This window comes from Telopea speciosissima, chromosome 7 (genome assembly GCF_018873765.1).
Source record: "Telopea speciosissima isolate NSW1024214 ecotype Mountain lineage chromosome 7, Tspe_v1, whole genome shotgun sequence".
NCBI lineage: Eukaryota > Viridiplantae > Streptophyta > Magnoliopsida > Proteales > Proteaceae > Telopea > Telopea speciosissima.
In genome coordinates, this window is record NC_057922.1 from 17,187,782 (window position 1) to 17,210,516 (window position 22,735).

At 39.6% G+C, this 22,735-nt stretch overlaps 2 protein-coding genes across 2 annotated transcripts in view; one reads left to right on the forward strand and one right to left on the reverse strand.

Annotated features, from left to right (window-relative positions):
* The first annotated feature begins 1,411 nt into the window (after window positions 1-1,411).
* Window positions 1,412-22,735, forward strand: part of LOC122668925 (vacuolar protein sorting-associated protein 60.2) — a 28,172-nt gene continuing 6,848 nt past the window's right edge. The window contains exons 1-2 of the mRNA XM_043865503.1: window positions 1,412-1,677; window positions 16,722-16,873. Of these exons, the coding sequence (XP_043721438.1) occupies window positions 1,609-1,677; window positions 16,722-16,873 (221 nt within the window). The 5' untranslated portion in view covers window positions 1,412-1,608. The remainder of the gene's footprint in view (window positions 1,678-16,721; window positions 16,874-22,735) is intronic.
* On the reverse strand, window positions 10,289-10,906 carry LOC122667230 (peptidyl-prolyl cis-trans isomerase-like). The gene has a single exon (XM_043863478.1). The coding sequence runs from the start codon at window positions 10,892-10,894 to the stop codon at window positions 10,289-10,291; it is 606 nt and encodes a 201-aa protein (XP_043719413.1). The 5' UTR covers window positions 10,895-10,906.

The window sequence follows — 22,735 nt, forward strand, 5'->3', positions numbered from 1 at the left end:
CAGATTTGATCATTTAAAAAAATCAACGTACCAGATCAAATCACTTCGCGTGCAAAGTGCTAAGTGCGTGCGTACGCCACTAACGCCTCTGCTGCCCACACCGCGCATGCGGACGGTTATGCCGTCCTCGCATATACACCGTAGAATGTCTCCCTTTTCCGATCTAACTCAAGAGATAAAGAAGGTAATGTAATAAATACCATTTTTAACTCTTGTAGTTTTTCGATGTGAGACTAAAGCATTTTACCCAAATAACAAATTATTTATTTAATCTCTCATCTTATTACAATCTATCTAACAACCCTTTAGAGAGTTTGCGTGTAGATCATTTTCCCATGAGTGATGTACGTTTTCTATAAACAAACATCAATGGCTTTATTAACAAAAAGAGGGGAAAAAATGGTTGTAGAATGGATAAAGAAGTAGCAAAAGTAGTTGCATATCTCTTTCTTTCCTTACATCCTTGTTTCTCGATATTGATCAACGAGAAACCATTGGCAGGCAAAGAATAAGAATCAACAAGAGATAAAAAGAGACACAGTAGGAAAGTACGAAGGACATGGGGTCTTTAGCTCATCCCTGGTGCAACAAGAGATAAAAAGAGACACAGTAGGAAAGTAGGAAGGACATGGGGTCTTTAGCTCATCCCTGGTGCTAGATGCATAACTTTGTCAAGTTTGTTCTTTTTCCCAAGGCTGCATTTTTTTTTGGAGTAAAATTTTATGTGGTTAATGTAAAATTTTACATGTATAACATTGGAAAACTTTTCAACATGTAAAATTTTAGAAACTAAATTTTTTGAAGTAAAAACTTTCAAGTAAAATTTTACTCGAAAACAAACAGAGGCCAAGGAAAATATTCTTTGAGTCAATTGTGGAGGGTACATTTGCGTACATACACTCTTTCTCCCCCTTTCACATGAAATGACTTTTTTTCCTCAAGATACAAAACCATTTTGTCAATCCTCATGCTCTCTCTCTCTCTCTCGGATTCTCCCCGTGAATTTGATCAGTATTCGGTACCCCTTTATTTGGGATTTGACTCCTCTCCTGCGAGCACCCACCCTAATGAGGCATCCAACGGTGGGACTGCTCGCAGCACACTGAGATGTGTGCCTGGCCCCACCTCGGCATGCACAGGGCAGCCCCTCCATTGGATGCCTCACTACGGGTGCTCCCCCACCCCACCAGCTCAAACTCCTCAAAGAACATCAGCCCAACTCAAATAAATGATATTCAGTTTAACAACTCCACACCTGCCTTTATTTTAAAATTTTTTTTTGGGTGGGAAGGTTTGGCTGGGGTGCGGGTGAGTAAACCCGCCCAAGTATCCACCCCTTGTCCTTTTTTTTTTTTTTTCTTTCTGAAATTGATTGATATTTTAACGCGGTGCTTCATTGCTTGCCTTCCTCAACAATTGACATTCGATTGTCCTAAGAGTTTTTTAATTACTTCGCCTCAGGCTTCGACGAAATTGTCCTGATCGTTTCAGAAATTCTCAAAACCCTAGGCAATTCCGATTTCTGGAAGCTTTGGTCGAATCCCTCTCAAATTGAAACTTCTCATTGTTGGCTAGGAATTTTTCAACCTCGAACAGAGAAGGCAGAAGATGAAGAAGATTTTCGGTGTGAAGAAAGACAAAGAGCCCCCTCCCTCCATTCAAGATGCCTCCGATAGGGTACCTTTCTCCATCCATCTCTCTTGTATCCTCAATCGTTTTTGCTTTAGTCAACTAATGATCTTATTTTACAATGTACTCAGTTGTTCAATTGACACTTACTTCGATTTTGTTATACTATTAAATTCCTTCTGTTATTTCTGTCGTTCTTTCATTCCGTTTTGAGTCTGCGGATTATTCGTTTCGTAGGATACCGAATTAATTTCTTTTTGGAAGCTTTATGCTGATCATACTGACGGAAGTTCTAAAAAAATAAAAAAATCTAGCTGTTACTCTTGAAAAGCTGTTTTTTTTTTTTTTTTTTGGTTCTATTGGATATAAATTTTCCTTTTAATTATAATAGTTGTTTAACAGAATTGTGTAGATTTTTTTCCCTTTTTGGTGGGCTAGGTCTAGGTTATGAACCTCCATAGACTTTACAAGCTTAGCAATTCAATTCCCTCCTTATATCATATGAATCAAACTAGGTCAAATCAAAGAGGAACTTCCTTACAAATTTCCAACTTTTTTTCTTTCTCCCGAGGTTAAGGAAGTTATGCAAAAAGGAAGAAAGACGTATCATGTCAAAATACAACTTACATCTAATGTCCCTATTATCTGTGTTTAGAAAATTGGACAGAGTGCAAGGAAGTTCTGAAGGGCTAAAAGCCATTTCATTTACACTATTACACAGACAAGCAAGCAATTCAAACCTGCATGTTTAACTTCTCTTGTACAAATATTCGTAAGGTACATACTCAAAGTTAGCCTTCAGAGACTTAATGGGTTACTTAAATTCTAGAGTCTCACAAGGCCCCAAAACATTTTTCCTACCTCCAAAAGGATCAGATTGAAAATGAAGGTCCTTAATACCCATTGTTGTTCCCTTCTTTCTGCTATCCTCTGTGGCAAAAATCTCTGAAAATAGGATTGAGTATCCCTTCTTGAAACTTAGTTGAGGCCATTTCTCCTTGATCCCCATTGTGACCCTGTGTCCTCTTGTTTGGTGTAAGCTCTAGAATGATGTGCAAATGCACCAGTCAGTGTCAGTCACAGTAGTATAAGCCAACCAATTAAGGCCCTTGTTTATATATGTGAATCACTTACTCAATTAGCTTTAGGACTTGAGGCTTGTATACACAGAAAATCAACTGTTCAATCAATTATCATACTGTCACAATTTGAACCTTATGATCAGCTGCCTCATGGATTGGGTAATTGTTTCAGCAGATCTTATGGTCTTGTCAAATGAAATTTTCTTCATGCAAACTTTATTGATAATGCTAGCTCAAATGTGGTATTGCATCCTCCTTCCTTACTGATGCTGCATAATCAGGGGTTTGAAGGTGATGCCCTGCTAGAAAGAATATGGTAATATGGATTTTTTTAAAAAAAATTTTGAACAAGCTAAAGTCAATGGTCAACTTGGAGCTTGAAGGATATATAGCTCTCCCTCCCTCCAACCAGCAATTTCATCTGGCTCAAACCTTTAATATTTAAGTTGGCACCTCTAAAGCAGTTTGGGTGAAAATTACCTTGTTGAAGGATTATTTACTTATTGTTTGGCCTTCACTTTGTAATCTGAGTAGTACTTGGCCGTTTCAACTGCTTTTTCCTTAAAAAAGTTGATGTGGTCCCGTGTTCCCAAACCCTTAAATTGGATCGTTACGGCCCACAGAAGTGAATGAAATTTAAAATAATAAGCAGTAGCAACTTTTGTAATTAAATAGAACTTTTGAATCCCTTTTTGAATAAGTTAATAGAGGATGGAGGATCAGGAATTTCAATTATGGATAGGGGATTGTTCTGGACTAGAAATATTAGAGTGGGGTGAGACAAAATAAAAACAGAAACAGTGGTTTTATGTAAATAATCTTAGTGGTCCTTAATAGCAATTAAGAAAGAAGAATCATCTTCTTCCTCACCACTTCATGATAGAAACGAGCAGCAGTAAATGGATTCACTGGGAACAATCCAGCCCCTCTCCCCCCCCCCCCCCCCAATCTGGACTCCAAATCGTAGGAGAAATTATGAGCAGGTCTATAATCCCCAAAAATCTATCAAATCCAACCCAGTAACATGCTCAAAGGTCATGGATTGAACCAGAACAAATTCTGCAAGTTTTGCTTGGCGGTAAACTCAGAATAGTCTAGTTGCAGGTCGTGATTCTCACAATAGAGATTTTTTTTTTTGGGGGGGGGGGGAGCTCCAATAGAGATGATTTGGGTGGACAAGATCCTAAGTGTTGGGTCGCCCTAGGTTAGTGAGGTTAACCCCAAAATTTTAAATCAAACGGTCTTACAACCAGCGGATTCTATCAATTTCTATGGGGTTCCCAAAACCCACGTTGGAACATGGTAGCAGGAGATAATGTGAAACAATTCAACAGAAAAGAAGAATAAAAGAGAGAAGAAGATAATAAGAGAGAAGGACCAGTCCTGAAGGAGGGATTCTGGAATTAAGCAGAGAGAGAGGAAGGAGGAGAAAACAGGACTCATGATCAGTGTTAAAGTGTATCGCGAGGGGGAGTATCTTCCTTATTAAGTCGTGAGAGTTGTGTTGTCTTAGAGTTAGAGTTGGTTTATGTTTAGTCTGGTTAAGTCATTCTTGGTATTTGTTATTTACTTTGGTTGTAATTTGACTCTAAATATGATTCTTAGTTTACTATTGATGACATCACATCTCATTAACCCCCTCTCCAACGGTCCTCTTTTTTTCTTCCTGCCCCCTCTAGCGTCTCTTTCCCCATACCCCTTTAAATATGTATTTTTTATTATTTTGAATGGCAGCTTTTGAATATTATCTTCTATGTATGAACTTCAAGTTCCTTTGAGAGTTGAGTGAATCCTCTTGTTGGGTTGAGTGAGTCCCCGCCTTTTGGTCGAGTGAATCCCCATCTTTTGTGTGGTTTTGTTCTCATTAGTAAGCTATTTCCTATTTCATTCTTAAATTTTAACTTTCCTTATTATTTGAATTTGGCCTACATCAACTATAAGTAGTGGGCCTAGGCCATGATAGAGGAATCTTAATCTTATCGTGGCCCTAGGATTTTCTCCCCTTTTCTCATATTGTGGTCTCTCTCAGTTCTCTTCTTCTTTCTGTCTCCCTCTCTTACTCTTCATCATAGATTCTGGTTGGTGATATTTGATTTTTCTACATGGTATCAGAGCGATGAAGATGAGGAAGGAAAAAAAGAAGAAGAAATATTCCCCTATTTCCTGCTCTTTATTTTCTGTTATTTTCTTTACTGTTTTCTGTTGTTCTGAGTGGTAGTTGCTGCCCACCTTTTTCGTTTCAATCTCATTTGTCCATGGTCTTTTACCCTTGAGGTTTGATACTGTGGGTCTACCCCTTATGGCAATTTAAACTTCAGATCATTTCCCTTTCAAACCCTTTTACTGTGGGATACTCACCTCTAATCAAATCTGAACCAGCAATTTTCGCCAAAGTCTGTTGCAGGTTCTTTCGATGAGATTCTTAATGCTCTTGGAAGGGTTGAGGCATATCGAACTTGTCTCAAAATCCCAGTTCTATTGAAGGTTTATCGAGAGAGAACCATCCTTCGAACTGATTCAGATTTCTGTCTCCTATGTTGGCTGAAGGTTGAAGACGATGCTGTTTACCCCCTCCATTCAATTTAATTAATTTCCTTACCCCCACTTTCCTTGTTACCCCTCCCTCTCTCCTTTATTACTTCTTACCCTTATTTTGTTTTCAGTTTCAAGACTACCCTTCATCACTTATGCCTTTCCATCTACTTATTTCTTCCCTTCTTCTTGTAGCTTTAAACTTCTACTAATTTTAGTGTTGGGTGGACCCAAAACGATCCGAATTGAGCTTTGGAACCTCGGATTGCATTTGTTCGCATGTTTCGTTTCTTTTGATATAATTACAATTCTGCCATTACATTTATTAATGTAGCCCTAGATAGACAAGGGGTCTACTAGGAGCCATGTAAAATTGGATCTGCTAAGCTACTGGTTTGGGGAAATTTGTCAAGACTAGGGTTAGGATTGGGGAATTGGGGGTTGATTTTTATGTAGTAAAGCAGGGCAGGTGTAGGGGAGGCTAATAAACCAGATTTGGAATGATTTGGATAAGAAATTAAAAATCAGAAAATTAGGGTTTCAGATTTTAGGTTTTGAGGAAGAACATGAAGAATTTAGGGCTTTTAATGGAGGGTTTGATGCAAGGTTTGGATTGAGTTTCCCAAAGGCTGAGAACAGCACTTGGCCAAGGTTGGATGATGTTTGGGTGGTTGGAAAATGGCTGAGTCTTGGAGAAGGTGGTGAATTTTGGGAAGGAGAAGGTGGTGAATTTTGGGGAAGGAAATGGGACAGAACTTAGGATCGAGTGGAAGGGTTGATATGAAGGAGCTGTGGTTGAGAGATGAAAGGATTCTGATGGCTGGAAGTGATGGACAGAAGTTAAATCTTAAGAAAGAAATTGCAGAAAAACTGTAAACACTTATTGAATTGTAAAGAGTGCAAGACAGCAGCTTGAAGATGAGCTTGAACAAGACCTCCCGATCTGAATAGATGCAAAGAGTCAATCGGAGTCCACCAATTCTTTCACCTTGAGATCCACAAGGCCTTCTTGAAGTAACTCTCAAAGAACACTCACAAAGGGAGCATGGCAGCAGCCACAACAGCAAAAGCTAATTCAGTTTTTTAACAAAACAAAAGTGGGCAGCTTCCCATGATTCTCTTAGCTATTAATAAAATGGTCAAAGGCCCAAACCCTAATACAAGCTAAGTAGATCCTCTAAGGACCAATAGCAATACAAGATTCTCTAAGGACCAATAAAAATAGAAAACATAACTTAAACTGAACCAAAGCTGAACCAAAGGTTGAACCAGTTTGGTTCAACTTAAAACATAAAAAAAAAAACACTTAGCTAAAAAACTATGGAAAACAGAAAATAAACTAAGATTAAAAATAACTAAGGCCTAATCTTAGGGCTGTTTTATTTGCGGATGCTTGGATCTGCATCAGCTCTCCCCGACTTAAAAACATTCATCTCCGATGAATGGGTGAAGTCCATGAACACTCCCGTAACTAGGGGCTAAGCTTCTTGACGTCATTAGTATGACTCCAAGTATTGTGTTGGCTTGAAGAAACTCGTCCCCGAATTTTGTAGTGACGAGGAGGAAACAACGTGTGAGCAGCAGCTTTAACACTTCCCAAACAAAATTCTGGTAAGGCTGGAGCATTTGGAATAAAGTCTTCAAGTCGTGGAGCCTTCTCTTTAAAGAACCAAGGTGGCATCACAAACTCTATATGATCAATCACTAGTCTTCAATGTTAATAGCCATCTCATCAAGCTTTACCTCTTCAAGAACATCATCTTGAATGTCATTGCCTTCTTTTGGAATGCTCTCAACCACCTTTTCATCTTCTGCCAGTTCATCCATCAATGGTTGAGTAATAACATGAACACCTTGAGCATCATCACCCAAGTTTTCATAGTAACCAGCTAAGGCATCATCATCGTTATCATCAGGGGCTTCATCTTCCTTTGCAGCCACAGTGACAGGTTTATGCTTTTGTGGGCAATCCCTTGCATAGTGTCCAATCTCATTGCAGTGGAAACACTTGTGGGGTTCACTGCTGTCCATGAAAGCTTTACCTTTATGATCAACACATGGAGGAGCTGTAGGGCTGGAAGAACTACCAACAGAATGGCCTAATTGAATAGAGCTAGCAGCAGAATTTTCAGCTTGACTGTAACCATTGGTAGTAGACTTGAATGCTGGAAAAGCTTTGTTGGTGTCGACAATAGAGGAATCAAACCTTCTATTGGCAGCCAATAATTCTTCAGCCTTCAATGCTTTCTCAAAACAGTCCCGGACATCTTTGACATCAACCACTCCAGTGGTCCTGGTAATATCAGCCCTAAAATGCTTGGGTAGATATTTCTTCTTCAGCTCATGCTTCATTTCAGCCCATGTAGTAGGTGCAATATCATCATATTCCGTGTCACCCTCAATGGTTCTCCACCATTCACGGGCTGGCCCCACTAGATTTGTACGAGCTAACCTTATCTTCCTAGACTCAGGTAGATCATACCAATCAAAATAGGCTTCTAAAGCAATCAACCAATCACAAAATACATGTGGACCTGATCTGCGATCAAAGTCTACCAACTCATATGCCTCTGGAGGTCTATGAAGTTTCCTGTAGCCTCTGTATCTTCTGTTCCTGTCTTCAATGTGATCTCTGTACCTCTCTTTGTATTTTTCATTTCTGCCCAGGGTTCTATGCACTTCAGAATGGGCTTGAAATCTGTCTTCTAATAGAGGATTGTTGCTGTCCATATTAAGTGCAAGCTGTCTTTCTCTTTGTACCACCGAATTGACTTGAAATCTGTCCTCTTCAAGAGGATGGTTGCTGTCCCTTCTAGGAGCAATTCTCTGCTCTTCTAATCGTGTCAACTTTTCACTCAAATGTTGGAGCATCTCCATTATAACAGTCATAGGATCAGGTGGGGATGGTAGTGTTGGATCCACAATCAGGTTGCCATGCTCTGCCATGGCTTTGATACCAAAGTAATGTAGTCCTAGATAGACAAGGGGTCTATTAGGAGCCATGTAAAACTGGATCTGCTAAGCTACTGGTTTGGGGAAATTTGTCAAGACTAGAGTTAGGATTGGGAAATTGGGGGTTGATTTTTATGTAGTAAAGCAGGGCAGGTGTAGGGGAGGCTAATAAACCAGATTTGGATAAGAAATTAAAAATCAGAAAATTAGGGTTTCGGATTTTAGGTTTTGAGGAAGAACATGAAGATTTTAGGGCTTTTAATGGAGGGTTTGATGCAAGGTTTGGATTGAGTTTCCCAAAGGCTGAGAACAGCACTCGGCCAAGGTTAGATGATGTTTGGGTGGTTGGAAATGGCTGAGTGGAAATCTAGGGTTTTGGGGTTGGAGAAGGTGGTGATTTTGGGGAAGGAGAAGGTGGTGAATTTTGGGGAAGGAAATGGGACAGAACTTAGGATCGAGTGGAAGGGTTGATATGAAGGAGCTGTGGTTGAGAGATGAAAGGATTCTGATGGCTGGAAGTGATGGACAGAAGTTAAATCTTAAGAAAGAAATTGCAAAAAAACTATAAACACTTACTGATTTGCAAAGAGTGCAAGAGAGCAGCTTGAAGATGAGCTTGAACAAGACCTCCCGATCTGAACAGATGCAAAGAGTCAATCGGAGTCCACCAATTCCTTCACCTTGAGATCCACAAGGCCTTCTTGAAGTAACTCTCAAGGAACACTCACAAAGGGAGCATGGCAGCAACCACAACAGCAAAAGCTGATTTAGTTTTTTAACAAATCAAAAGTGGGCAGCCTCCCATGATTCTCTTAGCTATTAATAAGATGGCCAAAGGCCCAAACCCTAATACAAGCTAAGTAGATCCTCTAAGGACCAATAGCAATATAAGATCCTTTAAGGAGCAATAAAAATAGAAAACATAACTTAAACTGAACCAAAGCTGAACCAAAGGTTGAACCAGTTTGGTTCAACTTAAAACATAAAAAAAAAACATTTAGCTAAAAATCTATGTATGGAAAACAGAAAATAAACTAAGATTAAAAATAACTAAGGCCTAATCTTAGGGCTGTTTTATTTGCGGATGCTTGGATCTGCATCATTTATTCTCTTGGCCCAACTATTTATGTGCCTGTGCTTTAAATGAATATCTAGCCGTTGGATTATCACCAATTTTTGAGGGTGGGCCTTTGGCGCAACGGTAAGGTTGGTCCATTGTCATGGGTTCGAGTCTGGAAACAACCTCTTTTCGAAAGCAGGGGTAAGGCTGCGTACATTATGACCCTCCTTAGACCTTGCAGCGGTGGGAGCCTCGTGCACTGGGTACACCCTTTTTTGGATTAGCACCAATTTTTGCAGTAGAGTTTGTTTGCGTGGATACTACACTTGCTTAGAAGATCTGCCAGGTCAGAATTGTTTTTCTCGGGTTTCTGGTAGCCTGCTAATTTGGTGGCTGCCATATATATTGGAAACCCGCCGTTCGATCAACTCAATATTTTGGGGATTATTATTATCGTTTGCAAGGAGCATTGACCATAATTTGGGAGACGGTGGTTCTACTTCCTACAACTGTGTTTTTGCCCTGCTCTGTGATTTGGTTTCCTGTGGCTGGGATTTTTGGTTCTATTATGAAATTTGTCTTGCGGTTGGAGTTCTGTATATACTTTGATCTGATCCATTGCTGCTACTGATGCTATTGCCACTGCTCTTGTTTAAGGGTGTCAACTGGTACGGTTTCGGGAATACGGTACGGTACCAAAAATAGGTACCCAATACCGATACCGTACCGTACCGTTTAGGAGTCTTATTTTCAATACCGTTACCGTACCGCTATGGTACGGTTTCGGTATGGTATAAAAATGGTATAAAAAAGGATATGAATACGGTACGAAAACGGTATAGAATTCGATTTTTAAAAAACGGTATTAAAAAATGGTGTTCCGCATTATCACCCAACCATACCTTCACGGCTTCACCTGATCACCAACAAAACCCACATCTCCATTCATTAATCCATAATACTGCACTCAGTAAACTGATTTTGCATAAAAATCTCAATGGAAGAAAAGTAGAAAAAGATGAGGGGAGAGAGATTAAAATCCTTGACAAAATCGTATTTGGAATAAGCATTTCTGATGACTGTGTTCTCTGTACTCTGTAGTGCTGCAACTGAAGAGGGACGCTCTGTACTTTTTGCAATCAACGATCATAACTGGCTTGGATGTCCTTCCACTAGCAGAACCAACCTTGTCGATTGCCTTCACCACGTCCATCCCTTCAACCACCTGTCCGAAAACCACGTGCTTTCCATCGAGCCACTCGGTCTTCGTAATGCAAATAAAGAACTGAGATCCGTTAGTGTTAGGTCCAGCGTTAGCCATGGACAGAATGCCAGCTCCAGTGTGTTTCTTGACGAAGTTCTCGTCGGCGAACTTGGATCCGTAGATCGACTCGCCACCGGTACCATTTCCGGCGGTGAAATCACCACCCTGACACATGAATCCTGGGATCACACGGTGGAAGGACGATCCCTTGAAGTGCAGGGCCTTGCCGCTCCGGCCAGATCCCTTCTCTCTGGTGCAAAGAGCACGGAAGTTCTCCGTAGTGTGAGGGGTGACATCGGCGTAGAGCTCCATGACGATTCTACTAGCGGGAGCACCGCCGACCGATGTGTCGAAGAAGACCCTAGGGTTAGCCATTTCAGATTGAACTGAAAGGAGTGAAAGCGTGAAAGGAATTAGGGATTTAGGGTCTTAGGAGTTAGGACTGTTAGGAGTTTAATTTTACAAATATACCCCACAATACGGTATGGTTTGGGTACAGATTCAGTATAACGGTACGGTTTCGGTACATACCGTCGGTATTGTACCCAATACCGATACCGTACCGTGGGTAATACCCTTTTTTTGGTACCGTACCGTACCGTTTCTGCAACGGTACGGTTTGGTACAGTTTTATACGGTCGGTTTCGGTATCGGTATACGGTTTCGGTTCCAAATTGACACCCTTACTCTTGATTATGGTACTTATGTGTTGCTCATCCTTCGTGATGCTGGTTATTGCTGCCATCTGATGGTGGGTGATTCTTTGTTGTCTCCTCTGCATTATTTGTCCACATGTAGTGCTATACGTGAGGGGGAGATTATTATTAATATCTATTTGTGTCATTAACATAGTGTCATCTACTTATTTGAAGATTTGTCATTATCTGTTCGTGTCATCTGCTCTAGTCATCAGCAACATATTTTCTTATGGAGATGGTTACTTGTGATTCAGCAACAAGATTCTTATTTGTGGTTCCCCGCATCCTTATGCTGTTACTTGTGGTTCTATGTTGCACTTTTATCAGTGGTTTACAGCAACCTATGCTGCACTTTTATCAGTGGTTCTCAGCAATCTATGCTGTTTTTTTTCTATTAGTGGTCTGTAGCAACCTATGCTGCACTTTTAGCTGTCTGCTTTGTAAAGATTTCTAATTACAACTTGCCTTCCTTGAGAAGGGCTTACGATGTTGATGTTGCTGCAGTGCTGATGGCTGATGTGCTTATGATAGTATCCGGACTGGACGGTGTTGCTGCTGGTTACGGGCTTCTACAACTGATATATTTATCAAGTTTGGTTCTACTGGTTATATCTATCTTTGTTGTTCCAAGCTGGAGCCTAGGATATATATGCTCCATGTTGAGGGGGAATGTCTTCCTTGTTTAGTCGTGAGAGTTGTGTTGTGTTAGAGCTATTTGGATTTGTTCAACACGAATACTGTCGTGCTGATGACCGATGTGCTTATGATAATATCGTGACTGGAAGGTGGTGTTGCTGGTCACAGGCTTCGACAACTGATATATCTATTTTGTTATATCTATATTTGGTTTTACTGGTTATATATATGCTCCAGCTTGGGGGGGAGTGTCTTCCTTGTTAAGTCGTGAGAGTTGGTTTATATTTAGTCTAATTAAGTCATTGTTGGTCTTTGTTATTTACTTTGGTTGTAATTTGATTCTAAGTAGGATTCTTAGTTTAACATAAGTAGTGGGTGTGTAGGGGAATTCTGAATCCTATCATGGTTCTAGGACTTTCTCCTATTGTGGTCTCTCTCTCTCTCGGTTCTCTTCTTTCTGTTTTCCTTCTCTTCTTCTTCATAGATTCTGGTTGGTGATATTTGATTTTGCTACAATCGGTAACCAGCAGGTAGACCCATTCTTCAAGTTCAATTCAATCCAAATATTTAATCATTGGTTACATGCTTGTATCAAAGACCCAAAACAAACCTATTCCTATACTGAAACCAAACTGAAGATAGACTTCAAGCTAACTTGAACTCCTACTACTAAACAAGAGTGAAATAAGGAATACGACTTGACAAAAACAACTCCAATAAAAAGAAAAATCCTTAATTATCCTGCATTACTGTCAGCTTTCCCTCTCTTAAAAGAACTCGACTCTGTCGAGTTAGGTCATGGACCCAAGATACCGTTGTAGTCATTTGATGCTATGGTAGCATCAGGGAAGATGGTCAAACAATAACTCCATTAGTGGGGAGGAGAGAGTGACTCATAGCTGGAGGAGGACAAAATTGTTACCGTTGAGGCATGTCATATAATGATGTGGCAACATCAGGTACGTTCGGCATCCTTTTTTAACTCTGATGGGGTTCTGTGCACACCATCATAGAGAATACTAGTATGTCGTCGCCATGGTTGCCCAAAAGAATGTCATAGTATGACAACAGGGTGACTAAGGCAGGCACATGGTACTTTAATGGCCCAATTGTAGATATACCCGAGCTACTGCACTGGCCTCTCTTGAGTTGTAGGCCCAAAACCTCACACATGAATCTTCTTGAAGAGTTGCTTTTGTGGGAGGTTGAATGCTTGAACAAAATCAGCCGAGGTAAAACTTGCTTCTGCCCTGGTATTAATGACTATATGAACATCCCTAGAACCATCACCGTGAAGGAGAATACCCTTCTGTTAGAAGAGGGGAGCTTTCTCAACTAGTCTATTTGAGAACGATGTAAGACTTGTGGAGTAGCTTCAAACTCATCATCATGACCATCATCCGGTCCATTATCTGGATCAGGAGGAAGAAGCTCAGGAATGTTCACGTCATCCTTGTTCATATTGGCCAGCAGCTGCTCAACCATAGTCAGAGGACGAGTATTGTTTGGACACTTATTGGCGAAGTGACCTTTCTCGCTACAATTACGGCATGATGCTCTTCAACAATTCATCATCTTTGATAACCTCCGGCTTCCTTTTTTTTCACTGTGGGGTTTAGGCTTCTTTTCTTCGATCCAGGGTAGAAGTTTGTGAGCTGAAAATGTTTTTAGCATGTTCTTCAAATAGATGTACTTTTCTTCAGCTGTATTGACATATACAACTGCCACATCAATGGACTTGAAATCACAGTTGCTCATAGTTATCAAGGCGACGCTTAGGCGTCCAGGCCCCTTGGTCGCCTAGATGGGTGCCTTGCCGCCTTGTTTGTGTCGCCTTGATTTTAGACCCTCTCCAACGCCTTGGTCGCCTTGATAACTATGCCGTTGGTAGCTCTAGTCGAATCTCGGTATTTAGCCCACTGATATACTTCAGAACCTGTTGTTGGTCTATCTCTTGAAGTCGGCACCTCAAAGGCAATTTGTGGAATTCTCTCATGTAGGTATTCACATCATTGCTTCCTTGCTGAAAGTTAACCAGTTTGTAAATTCTCATTCACAATCTGCTTCATTGTCTCCCAATTAGAAAAAAGTCCAAGTCGCCTAACAAGTCTTGAATGTAATACATCATCCCACCATGAACATGCATATTCAGCAAACTTGCTTTGGATAACTTTTTCTCGTTCAGAAAGGATTTATAATCGAAAATCCTTCCGACTTTAGTAAGCCAATCAAAGAAATCTTTTGGCCCCTTTTCACCACTGAACTCTAGAACCTCAATCTTGATGCCATAGTCCCTATCTGAAAATTGTTTTATGATATCCTGTGGTATAGCTGGATTTGGTTGTTGTAGTGGATCTTTGATTGTAAGGTACCAAACTGAACTGGTGTAGACTGTCCAACTTCTTTTTGTTTGTCAGTCCTTCTCATGAAGGCACGAAACTCCGTAAAGAGGCTTTGTGTTTTTTCCATGAACTTATCCAGTTTAGCCTCAGTATTCTGCTGACCCTCAGCTAGGTCCCTATATAACTTGTGCAATTCGAGATTGGTGATGTGAAATTGCCCTATCATCGTTAGAAACTGCTAGAAAATTCGGCTTTGATACTAATTGATGCGGTCCTAGGTTTTGAAACCCTTAAATTGGATCACTATGGATCCATAGAAGTGAATGAAATTTAAAACAATAAGCAGTGGCAACTTTTGTAATTAAATGGAACTCTTGAATCCCTTTTGAATAAGTTAACGGAGTCTGTGAGGATCAAGAATTTCAATTATGGAGAGGGGATTAATTTGGACATGAAATATTAGAGTGGGGATAAGACAAGGAAAAGTTAGCAAGGGTTAGCTAGGGCGTCCCCTATAGGCGACGCACTGCGTAGATGCCTGGATTTAGTGACAAGTAGGCAAGGGTTCTCGGCTTCTTGCACCATGGATGAGTGCAGGTAAAGAAGCTAGTTCAAAAGCGTAGGATTAGATTAACATCTTAGAACATTGGATCTTTAACATGTAAGAGTCTAGAATTGATATATGGTATGAGGAGGAGGAGGATTAATATAGCCTGTATTCAAGAGACTAGATGCAAGGGTAAAAAGCTAAGGAGTTGGACGACTTTAAACTTTTGTATACGAGGGGTAAAAGTAATAGAAATGGAGTGGGCTTAGTAGTGGATAAAGATTTAAAAAATGATGTAATGGATGTTAAAAGATTTTGAGATAGGATTATATCCATCTATCCTGTGTTGGAGAAAGAGGTTGTCAATATAATTAGTGCTTATGCATCTCAAGTAGGACTAGATGAAAGTAGTAAGTTACAGTTTTGGGAACACACGGATGGATTCGTATAAGGTTTTAGTCAAGGAGAAAAGATTTTTATAGGGGGGTGATCTGAATGGACATGTTGGGAAAGAGTGTTGAGGCTATGAAGGTGTACATGGAGGATATGGTTTTGGAGAGAGGAGTGAGGTGGGGATCTTAGTTTTAGAATTTGCTGTGGATTATGATTTATCCATTGTAAACACTTACTTTGAAAAGAGAGAAGAGCATTTATAAGGTACGGTTATACTAGGGAAGAGCCTAACCATACAACATAGATTACTGATCATGAATATGTGCTTCACTACACATAATCGTAAGAAATGTAAGCTTATTTGCCTTAGGATAAGGTAGTGGAGCTTAGAAGGAGATACTTTGAAATCATTTACCAATGAAGTGGTCAAACAATGAAAGTGGGACTTGGAGGGAGACACTAATACGATGTGGAATGAGATGACTATTTGTATTAAGAAGGTTGCTAAAGATGTCCTGGCGAAACAAAAGGAAAATGACATTCCTTCAGAGAGACTTGGTGGTGGGATGATGAGGTTCAAGCAACCATTAAGACTAAGAAAACTAGTTTTAAGATATGGCAAAAGACTAAGGATTTAGAGGATTTACAAAGGCATAACTTTTCCAGAAATGAAGCTAAGAAGATTGTGGGTGAAAATATCTCTGACCACCTAAACCTAATGGGAACAACTAACGGAGTGGGTTTACTTATTAAGTATTTTGGAATGCAGGGGAGGTACGCGTAAATTACCCATCTATTAAATCCAACCCAGTAGCAAGCCTAATTGTCACAGATTGAAGCAGAACAATTTCTGCAAGATTTTCTTGGTGGTAAACTCAGAACAGTCTAGTTGCAGGTCGTTGTTCTCCCAATAGAGATGATTTGGGTGGACAAGATCCTAGGTGTTGGGTCGCACTAGGGTAGTGAGGTTAACCCCAAAATTTCAACTCAAACAATCTTACAACCAGAGAATTCTATCAATTTCTATGGGTTCCTAAAACCCACTTTGGAACAAGGGCAGCAGTATTTAATGTGAGACAGTCTAACAGAAAAGTAGAATAAAAGAGAGAAGGACCAGACCTGAAGGAGGGATTCTGGAATCGAGCAGAGAGAGATGGAGTAGGAGAAACCAGAACTCACGATCGGTAACCAGCAGGTAAACCCATTCTTCAAGTTCAATTCAGTTTAAATCTCTAATCATTGGTTATATGCTTGTATTTTAAGACCCCAAAACAAACCTATTCCTATCCTGAAACCAAACTGAAAATAGAGTTCAAACTAACTTGGAGTCCTACACTACTAAACAAGAATAAAATAAGGAATACAAGTCGACAAAAATAACTCCAATAAAAAGAAGGAAAATCCCTAATTATCCCTACGCATGACTGCATGAAAAGTTCTATGAAGACTTTGAATATTTTTCTTACAGTAAGTGCCATGTTATTCATATATACTTCTATGTATGAGTTGTCATATGTGTAAGTCACCTATAACATTCCTTTTGTGATACTATGATATTTCCTTTACTGATGCATAACTATTTTTAGATCAATAAAAGAGGTGAAACCGTTGATGAGAAGATCAAAAGGCTTGATGCTGAGCTTACTAGATACAGAGAACAGATCAAGAAAACGCGGCCTGGTCCTGCTCAGGAAGCTGTCAAAGCTCGGGCTATGAGGGTTCTCAAGCAAAAGCGAATGTAAGTGCCTTTTTTGCTGCTCTTCGTTTGTAAGCAATTTATTCATGCTATTTGCAATTTTGTAAATCATGTGGTTAGTTTTATCATATAACTGAAATACAATTATGGCTTTAGAAACTAGCTTGGCACATGGATCTTGGATCCAAATCTTCATTAAAGTTTCTCCCTGGACCCCTAACTTGTGGAAACCTGCAAGTTTCTTAAATCAAGATATTCTATGAATATTTTCGAAACTAAATCTTATTCAAATGATATCTTTTATTTCCACGCTGAAGCATCACTTCTTCACAAGTTTGTATTTCTGATAAATAGCAGACCACTGAAGGGTTAAGTCTGATATGTGAACAAATATTACCAGCTTTTAAAGGAATTTAAAATTGAGGCTCTGTAGAATAACCAAGGGCTTTTAGGGTTCAAAATGGAGGGTAAAGTATTTGGGTTTATAATATTTAAAGAGCGAGGTTTTAAGTAAAAGGAGGGGGGGGGGATCCCATCTGGGACAGTATTGTAATTTCACTAAAATTGATTTTTTTTAAACTAGGGTTGGTTTGAATTGGGCCTAATGGCTCAAAACAATAAAAAGGGATGTGATTATAGGAAGCATGTTGGTTGGAGGGGTTTCACTGGAGTATGGGTATGGTTTTAGGCTGGGCAATAATAGAGTTTGGGTTTGTCTGCGGAATGGATTTTAAGGATCAGTGGCTACGATTGGACTCTAGTTTTGAAGAAAATATTAGAATCTAGGTTTATAGTCGTGAGAACAATTAACAGAATCAGGTTAAACTTTATTGAATTCTGTGTTCCAAACCCTGAAAAATATTGAAATTAACTTACCACAAGAAGATTTTCCTCTTTATAGATTAATTCCCTTGCTCCTTGCCATCAAACAATTTCCTTGATTCTTCATAAACCATGCAGGCATCAACCAGATGTACCCATACCGCCCCAAACATGCAATCCCTTACCTCTCAAAAGAAATTACAACCAGATGCCAATAGTAAACACCTACCCTCCTCCTTCCAACCTCCATTCACAGTAACACCGGTTGCCTATCAAAAGAGAAGATTGTAATACAAAATAATATTAGATTAGAGAGGGAACTGAGAAGACGAACGTCTTAAGGTAGGTGGGCTTTCCCTTGTTTTCCCAAATTATCTTCTTAACTATATCCATCTTGTATTTGCGGCTTTCCCTTTTCGAGGCTCAAGGCATCGGGGTTTATTTGCATTTGCTACAGTATAGCTTAGATTGATCTTCAGTTTAAATTGTCAACCTCACCTCTATCTCTAATTTGCAAAGAATTTGTTCCGGGGATGGTTGTTCTTTCATTGAAGGGAAGAAAAGATCTAGAAATTAATCCTCTGGCTGTCTTTACAGCTCATAAAGGCTCTAGCTCAGATGGCCCTAAATAGACTCCCCTTCTTTTAGAAGACTGTGTTGTAGTCCAGTGCCAGCCAATTCTAATCAGAGGGCTCGTAGCCACTGATATATCTGCAAGTGCCAGCCAATCCTAATCAGAGGGCTCTTAGCCTCTTAGGCCATTGATATAAATTAATTGCTTACCAGAAGGATTTTCTCTTCTCTGGCTAACTTGGATTCTAGAAAGAACCATTAAACTTGGGGTTGCTATGTCAGCACATATTAAAACAGCATGAGCACGCAGACGGTGTAAAGGAAATGTGCGAGAGTCACTAGTGTTGGAGGATGTTCACATGGCCCAGACAACGAGGAAGGCGCATCCATTGCATTAGAACTCAACAAGAAACTAAGTTTCCTATTCTGCTACTGGACTTTGTTCAGATCATTTTGGAATCATCAATTTTAACATTAGATTACCATTGGATGGGCGTTCTAGTTCAATGGGCTCGAAATACACTTGAGTTATGACCTCAACCCTCTTCATGAGATGGACCACAAGCAGAAGGCCTGACTCTGCTGCGTAGGCAAGTGATGGCATTGATGTGCCTAGTCCAACAGCAGGCCCATTTATGGTTGCAATCTACATCAGCATGTTGATCCAATGGACTGTCCACCTGGATTTGTGTTAAAAATTGTCATTTGTGAGATAAGATTCATTGTTTAGACCAGATGAGCTATTGGAGCCTTCAACCAGGTTAAGTATGAGTCATAGCATTTGGATTTATTATCATTATTTTTTATTACATCATTCAATCGATCACTATAGGGCACACGGTTTTTAGATGGAAAAGTATAAGACTGATGTCACCAATAAGCCTGTGATCATCCTCCTCGTCCATCCAAACTGAGATATTCTTCTCGGCCCCTTGTTCTCAGTGTGCACATCTGCTATGCCTCCTGCTCACCAACCCATGGATGGAGCTGTGAAATTGGTGAGCAAACAGACGTGTTGTCTGGGGCTCTATTGCTTTAGGGAGAAAAGCTTCCTCCCAGCAGCTGTGATGTAAGAATCCCAGATTCTTTTGCTTTGAATGTTATCTTGTCTCCTTCCAGAAGAAGATCTTCCATCTCAACTTTGCGAAGGCCAGGGATGCTCTTGGTGTCATTTTCAAATGAGAATTCTCATGCAATCGACATAAACTGATCTATAATACTGTTCTGTTCTTCTGAAGAGGATCTGTAGGCATTCCTTTGCAGTATAGAGAAGAGAATGTCCCTATATACATTATTCCATTTCTCTCCCCAACCGAGAAGACTTTTATCATACCATGAAAAAGGAATCCATGTCCCTATTCACTCCTATGCTACATTGAGTTCTTTTTCCCAGGGAGTGATGGAAAGGTTTATCCCTCCTCTATTTCTAGCTGTAACTTTGGAACTAAGCTTCAGAAGGTGTGCTACTCTCCCTCTCAATCTGATCGCACCACCTACAGGCTACAACATCTTGTAGCATCAAATGTTTTCAACCCCAGCTGTCTTGTATTGAACCATTCCAAATTAAACAAACTCAGAAACCATAGCAAAAATAACCAAGACATAAACCAAACCAACCCAAATCGAGAGTCAAGGAAAATTACCAAATACTTTTCATTACTAAAGGCCAGATAAAATAAATAAAATAAAAACCATGGGATCCATGACCAACTAAAACCATTGCCTCCACAATTCAACCTGATTTTTAATGATGGATGACATGCTTGATCTTGGGATGAACCTAAATTGATCCTGTTAGATGTTTGTCCCTTTCTGGTCATATCTTGCATCAACCACCCTAATTGATCTATGGCAGGGTGTTGGAAATTCCTGAGTAATGTTTTGACTATGAAAAGATTGAGATGTTTTGTCATTGATTACCCAAATCTTGACTAGTAGCGTTGGCTTGAGTTTCATCCTTTGGAAATTCCACTGTTTTCTGAGATTTGTGTGTGCTTTGAGGATATATCAAAGCGAACAAAGTGATTCAAATGATGCAACAAAGGGAGTGGAGGCATGCAGGTAGCTGATGGGTTGGGGTTTATTCATCATTGTTGTGTTAATTGCTTGGAGATTTTCCATGAGAAAACTTAGTCCAATTTACTCAAAATAATGTAACACCGCTTTGAACAATGCTTTGTTATTGTATCATTTGTAATTAGATTGATAGAGAGGTGAGCGGCAATGTTAACGATAAAAGAGAGAATTCAAGGTTGTCTGCACTAATCTTAATCAACCTACCATAGATGGTGGAGAACACAATTCTTGATAAATACTCCCTCTGGCCCGACTGTCTGGTTTTAGAAAAACACGGATTTTAAGGAGAATTCTCCCAAGTCTTTAAACGCCACTGCTAAAATGTGTTTTACTTATATTGCACCCCATTAATTGGGTTGTAAGGGACAAGGGGAAACTCTTTTGAAAGGTGACATCATCCTAAAACTATGGGGTTGATGTCATCTTAAACTTGACATTGGGATTGAGTAAAAAATTGGTGCAGTACTGGCATCGCTACACTTTTGATTTTTTTTACAACTTTAAATCCAAATTTAATTGAAAAATAGATGTCATAAATGATGAAAAAGTTGTAGATTACTGTAATACGACATACATTTTGGGACGGTAAAAGCATACCAAAGACGACTATCATTTTGGGAAGGAGGGAGTAAAAGCCTTATGTTCCTGATGAGATAGTGAGGCAAGGGACATTAAACAAGGTCTGCAAATTGCTAAACTGTAGTATCTGGGAAGACTTCTTAAATTTTGAAAAAATTGCTTGCTCCTGGAATGGTGTGTATTTGCAGATGTCATCTTATAGGAATGCTTCTCCAGTCTCTACCTGATGGTTGCATAATAAAGTTTCTGTAGTGAGCAGTAAGTTTTAAGTATTGGGATTGGTGGCCATTGGAGCTGAAGCACCATTTGGAAGAAATCTAAATGATAGGAAATTGATGTAGTGAATACTTGTTTGCTTGGAAAGTAGAGGGTGACTAAAATAAAGAAGATTGGTAGCTTGGGGATGGGAAAGAAGGTTCTTTTTCACCACTAGGGAAAAAAAATACCCCTTTTTGGTTCGTATTGGGGATTCATGTTGTCTTTCATGGGTAAGATGGCATGTAGTTGAGAAGTTCTGTTGAAGGGGTCCTCTCTTTGTCTACAAGCTAATGCCTAATTAGCTGTTTCATTCTTCTGTATAAACTCCAAATGCATGTGTGCTTTTTGTCAAATATTAAAAAAAAAAAAAGGAAAAAAGTCCCAGTGTCATTTTGTACTTCGATGCTTTGAAATGGGAGCCATGTTGTATTGTTTCCTGTTTGAGTGATGCAGTTACACACGGTCCAATAGAGACATGTAGGATTCTTTTAGTTGGGTAATTTTTGTAAATTTATAATTAATATGTAAATTCTGTTTATCAACTGTGGAGTTGAGTTTGTTTCAGATTCTTCTTCTTGTTTAGAGTGCGAATAGGACTTTGTTGCTTCCCTTATATATGTAAGCACTGTTGGAGAATTGATTGGAAATTGAAAAGAAATTTCCAAGGTTTCTTTTTTTTTTTTTTTTGGATCTTGTACTCTTGCCTATATAACTGCCCAATGGGACTTTAACTACAGCTACAAGAGAGGAACTTCACTCGAAAATCTCACTGTGGTTGAATTTGATTTGAGTGAGATCCTCTCATCTGAAAAACAAACTGTTCTTCCACCATCTATGTTTGTCGAGAAGAAGAAGAAGATCAGTTCTTTATTAGTAAGGCTGAATTCTTGTTAATTACACTAAAGTCCTTCCTCTTTAAAGTTCAATCTATTTTTTCCCCGTACCTGTTTACATTCCATATTTGACCTTTCTCCTCATTGTCCCAATTCCTACTTTCTCTTCCAAAAGGGTTTTTCTATTGTTCTGGATGTTTACAAAATTGCCACTGTCCATTGTATTTGGGCTATTTGTCACTTGTTGGCTCATAGTGATCCAATTTTAAGGGGTTTGGAACCCGAAATCGCATAAGCCATCGACACTAGTTCCCCAATTTGGTACTTTTCAGGTTATGGATTTGCCCTCAAGACAACCCGAGCCAGTTATTTCCCAGGATGTTGAATGACAATTTTCAGACAGGGATTATGGCATCAAGGTCGAGGTTCCAAAGTTCGATGGCGAGAAGGGACCTGATGTTTTTCTTGACTGGTTGACTAAGGTCGAGAGGATTTTCTCCTACAAATCCTTTCCAGATGACAAGAAATGCGAGCTTATCCTTACACTGGGTATACATGTTCACGGTGGGATTACGTGCTATACTCGAGGCTCATTAGGCAACTTGGACCCGTCACTAATTGGGAGGTTATAAAACCGATTTTGAAGGAGAAATTCGTTCCTCCTAATTTTGAGAAGATGCTCTCCTCGATAAGGTCAACCTCTATCAAGGTAGTGAAGATGTGGATTCCTACACTCTGGGATTCCACAAATTGTCCTCCAGAT

Excerpts from the sequence above, each read along its gene's own strand:
- LOC122667230 (XM_043863478.1), bottom strand. The coding sequence starts at position 10,894 with ATGGCTAACCCTAGGGTCTTCTTCGACACATCGGTCGGCGGTGCTCCC.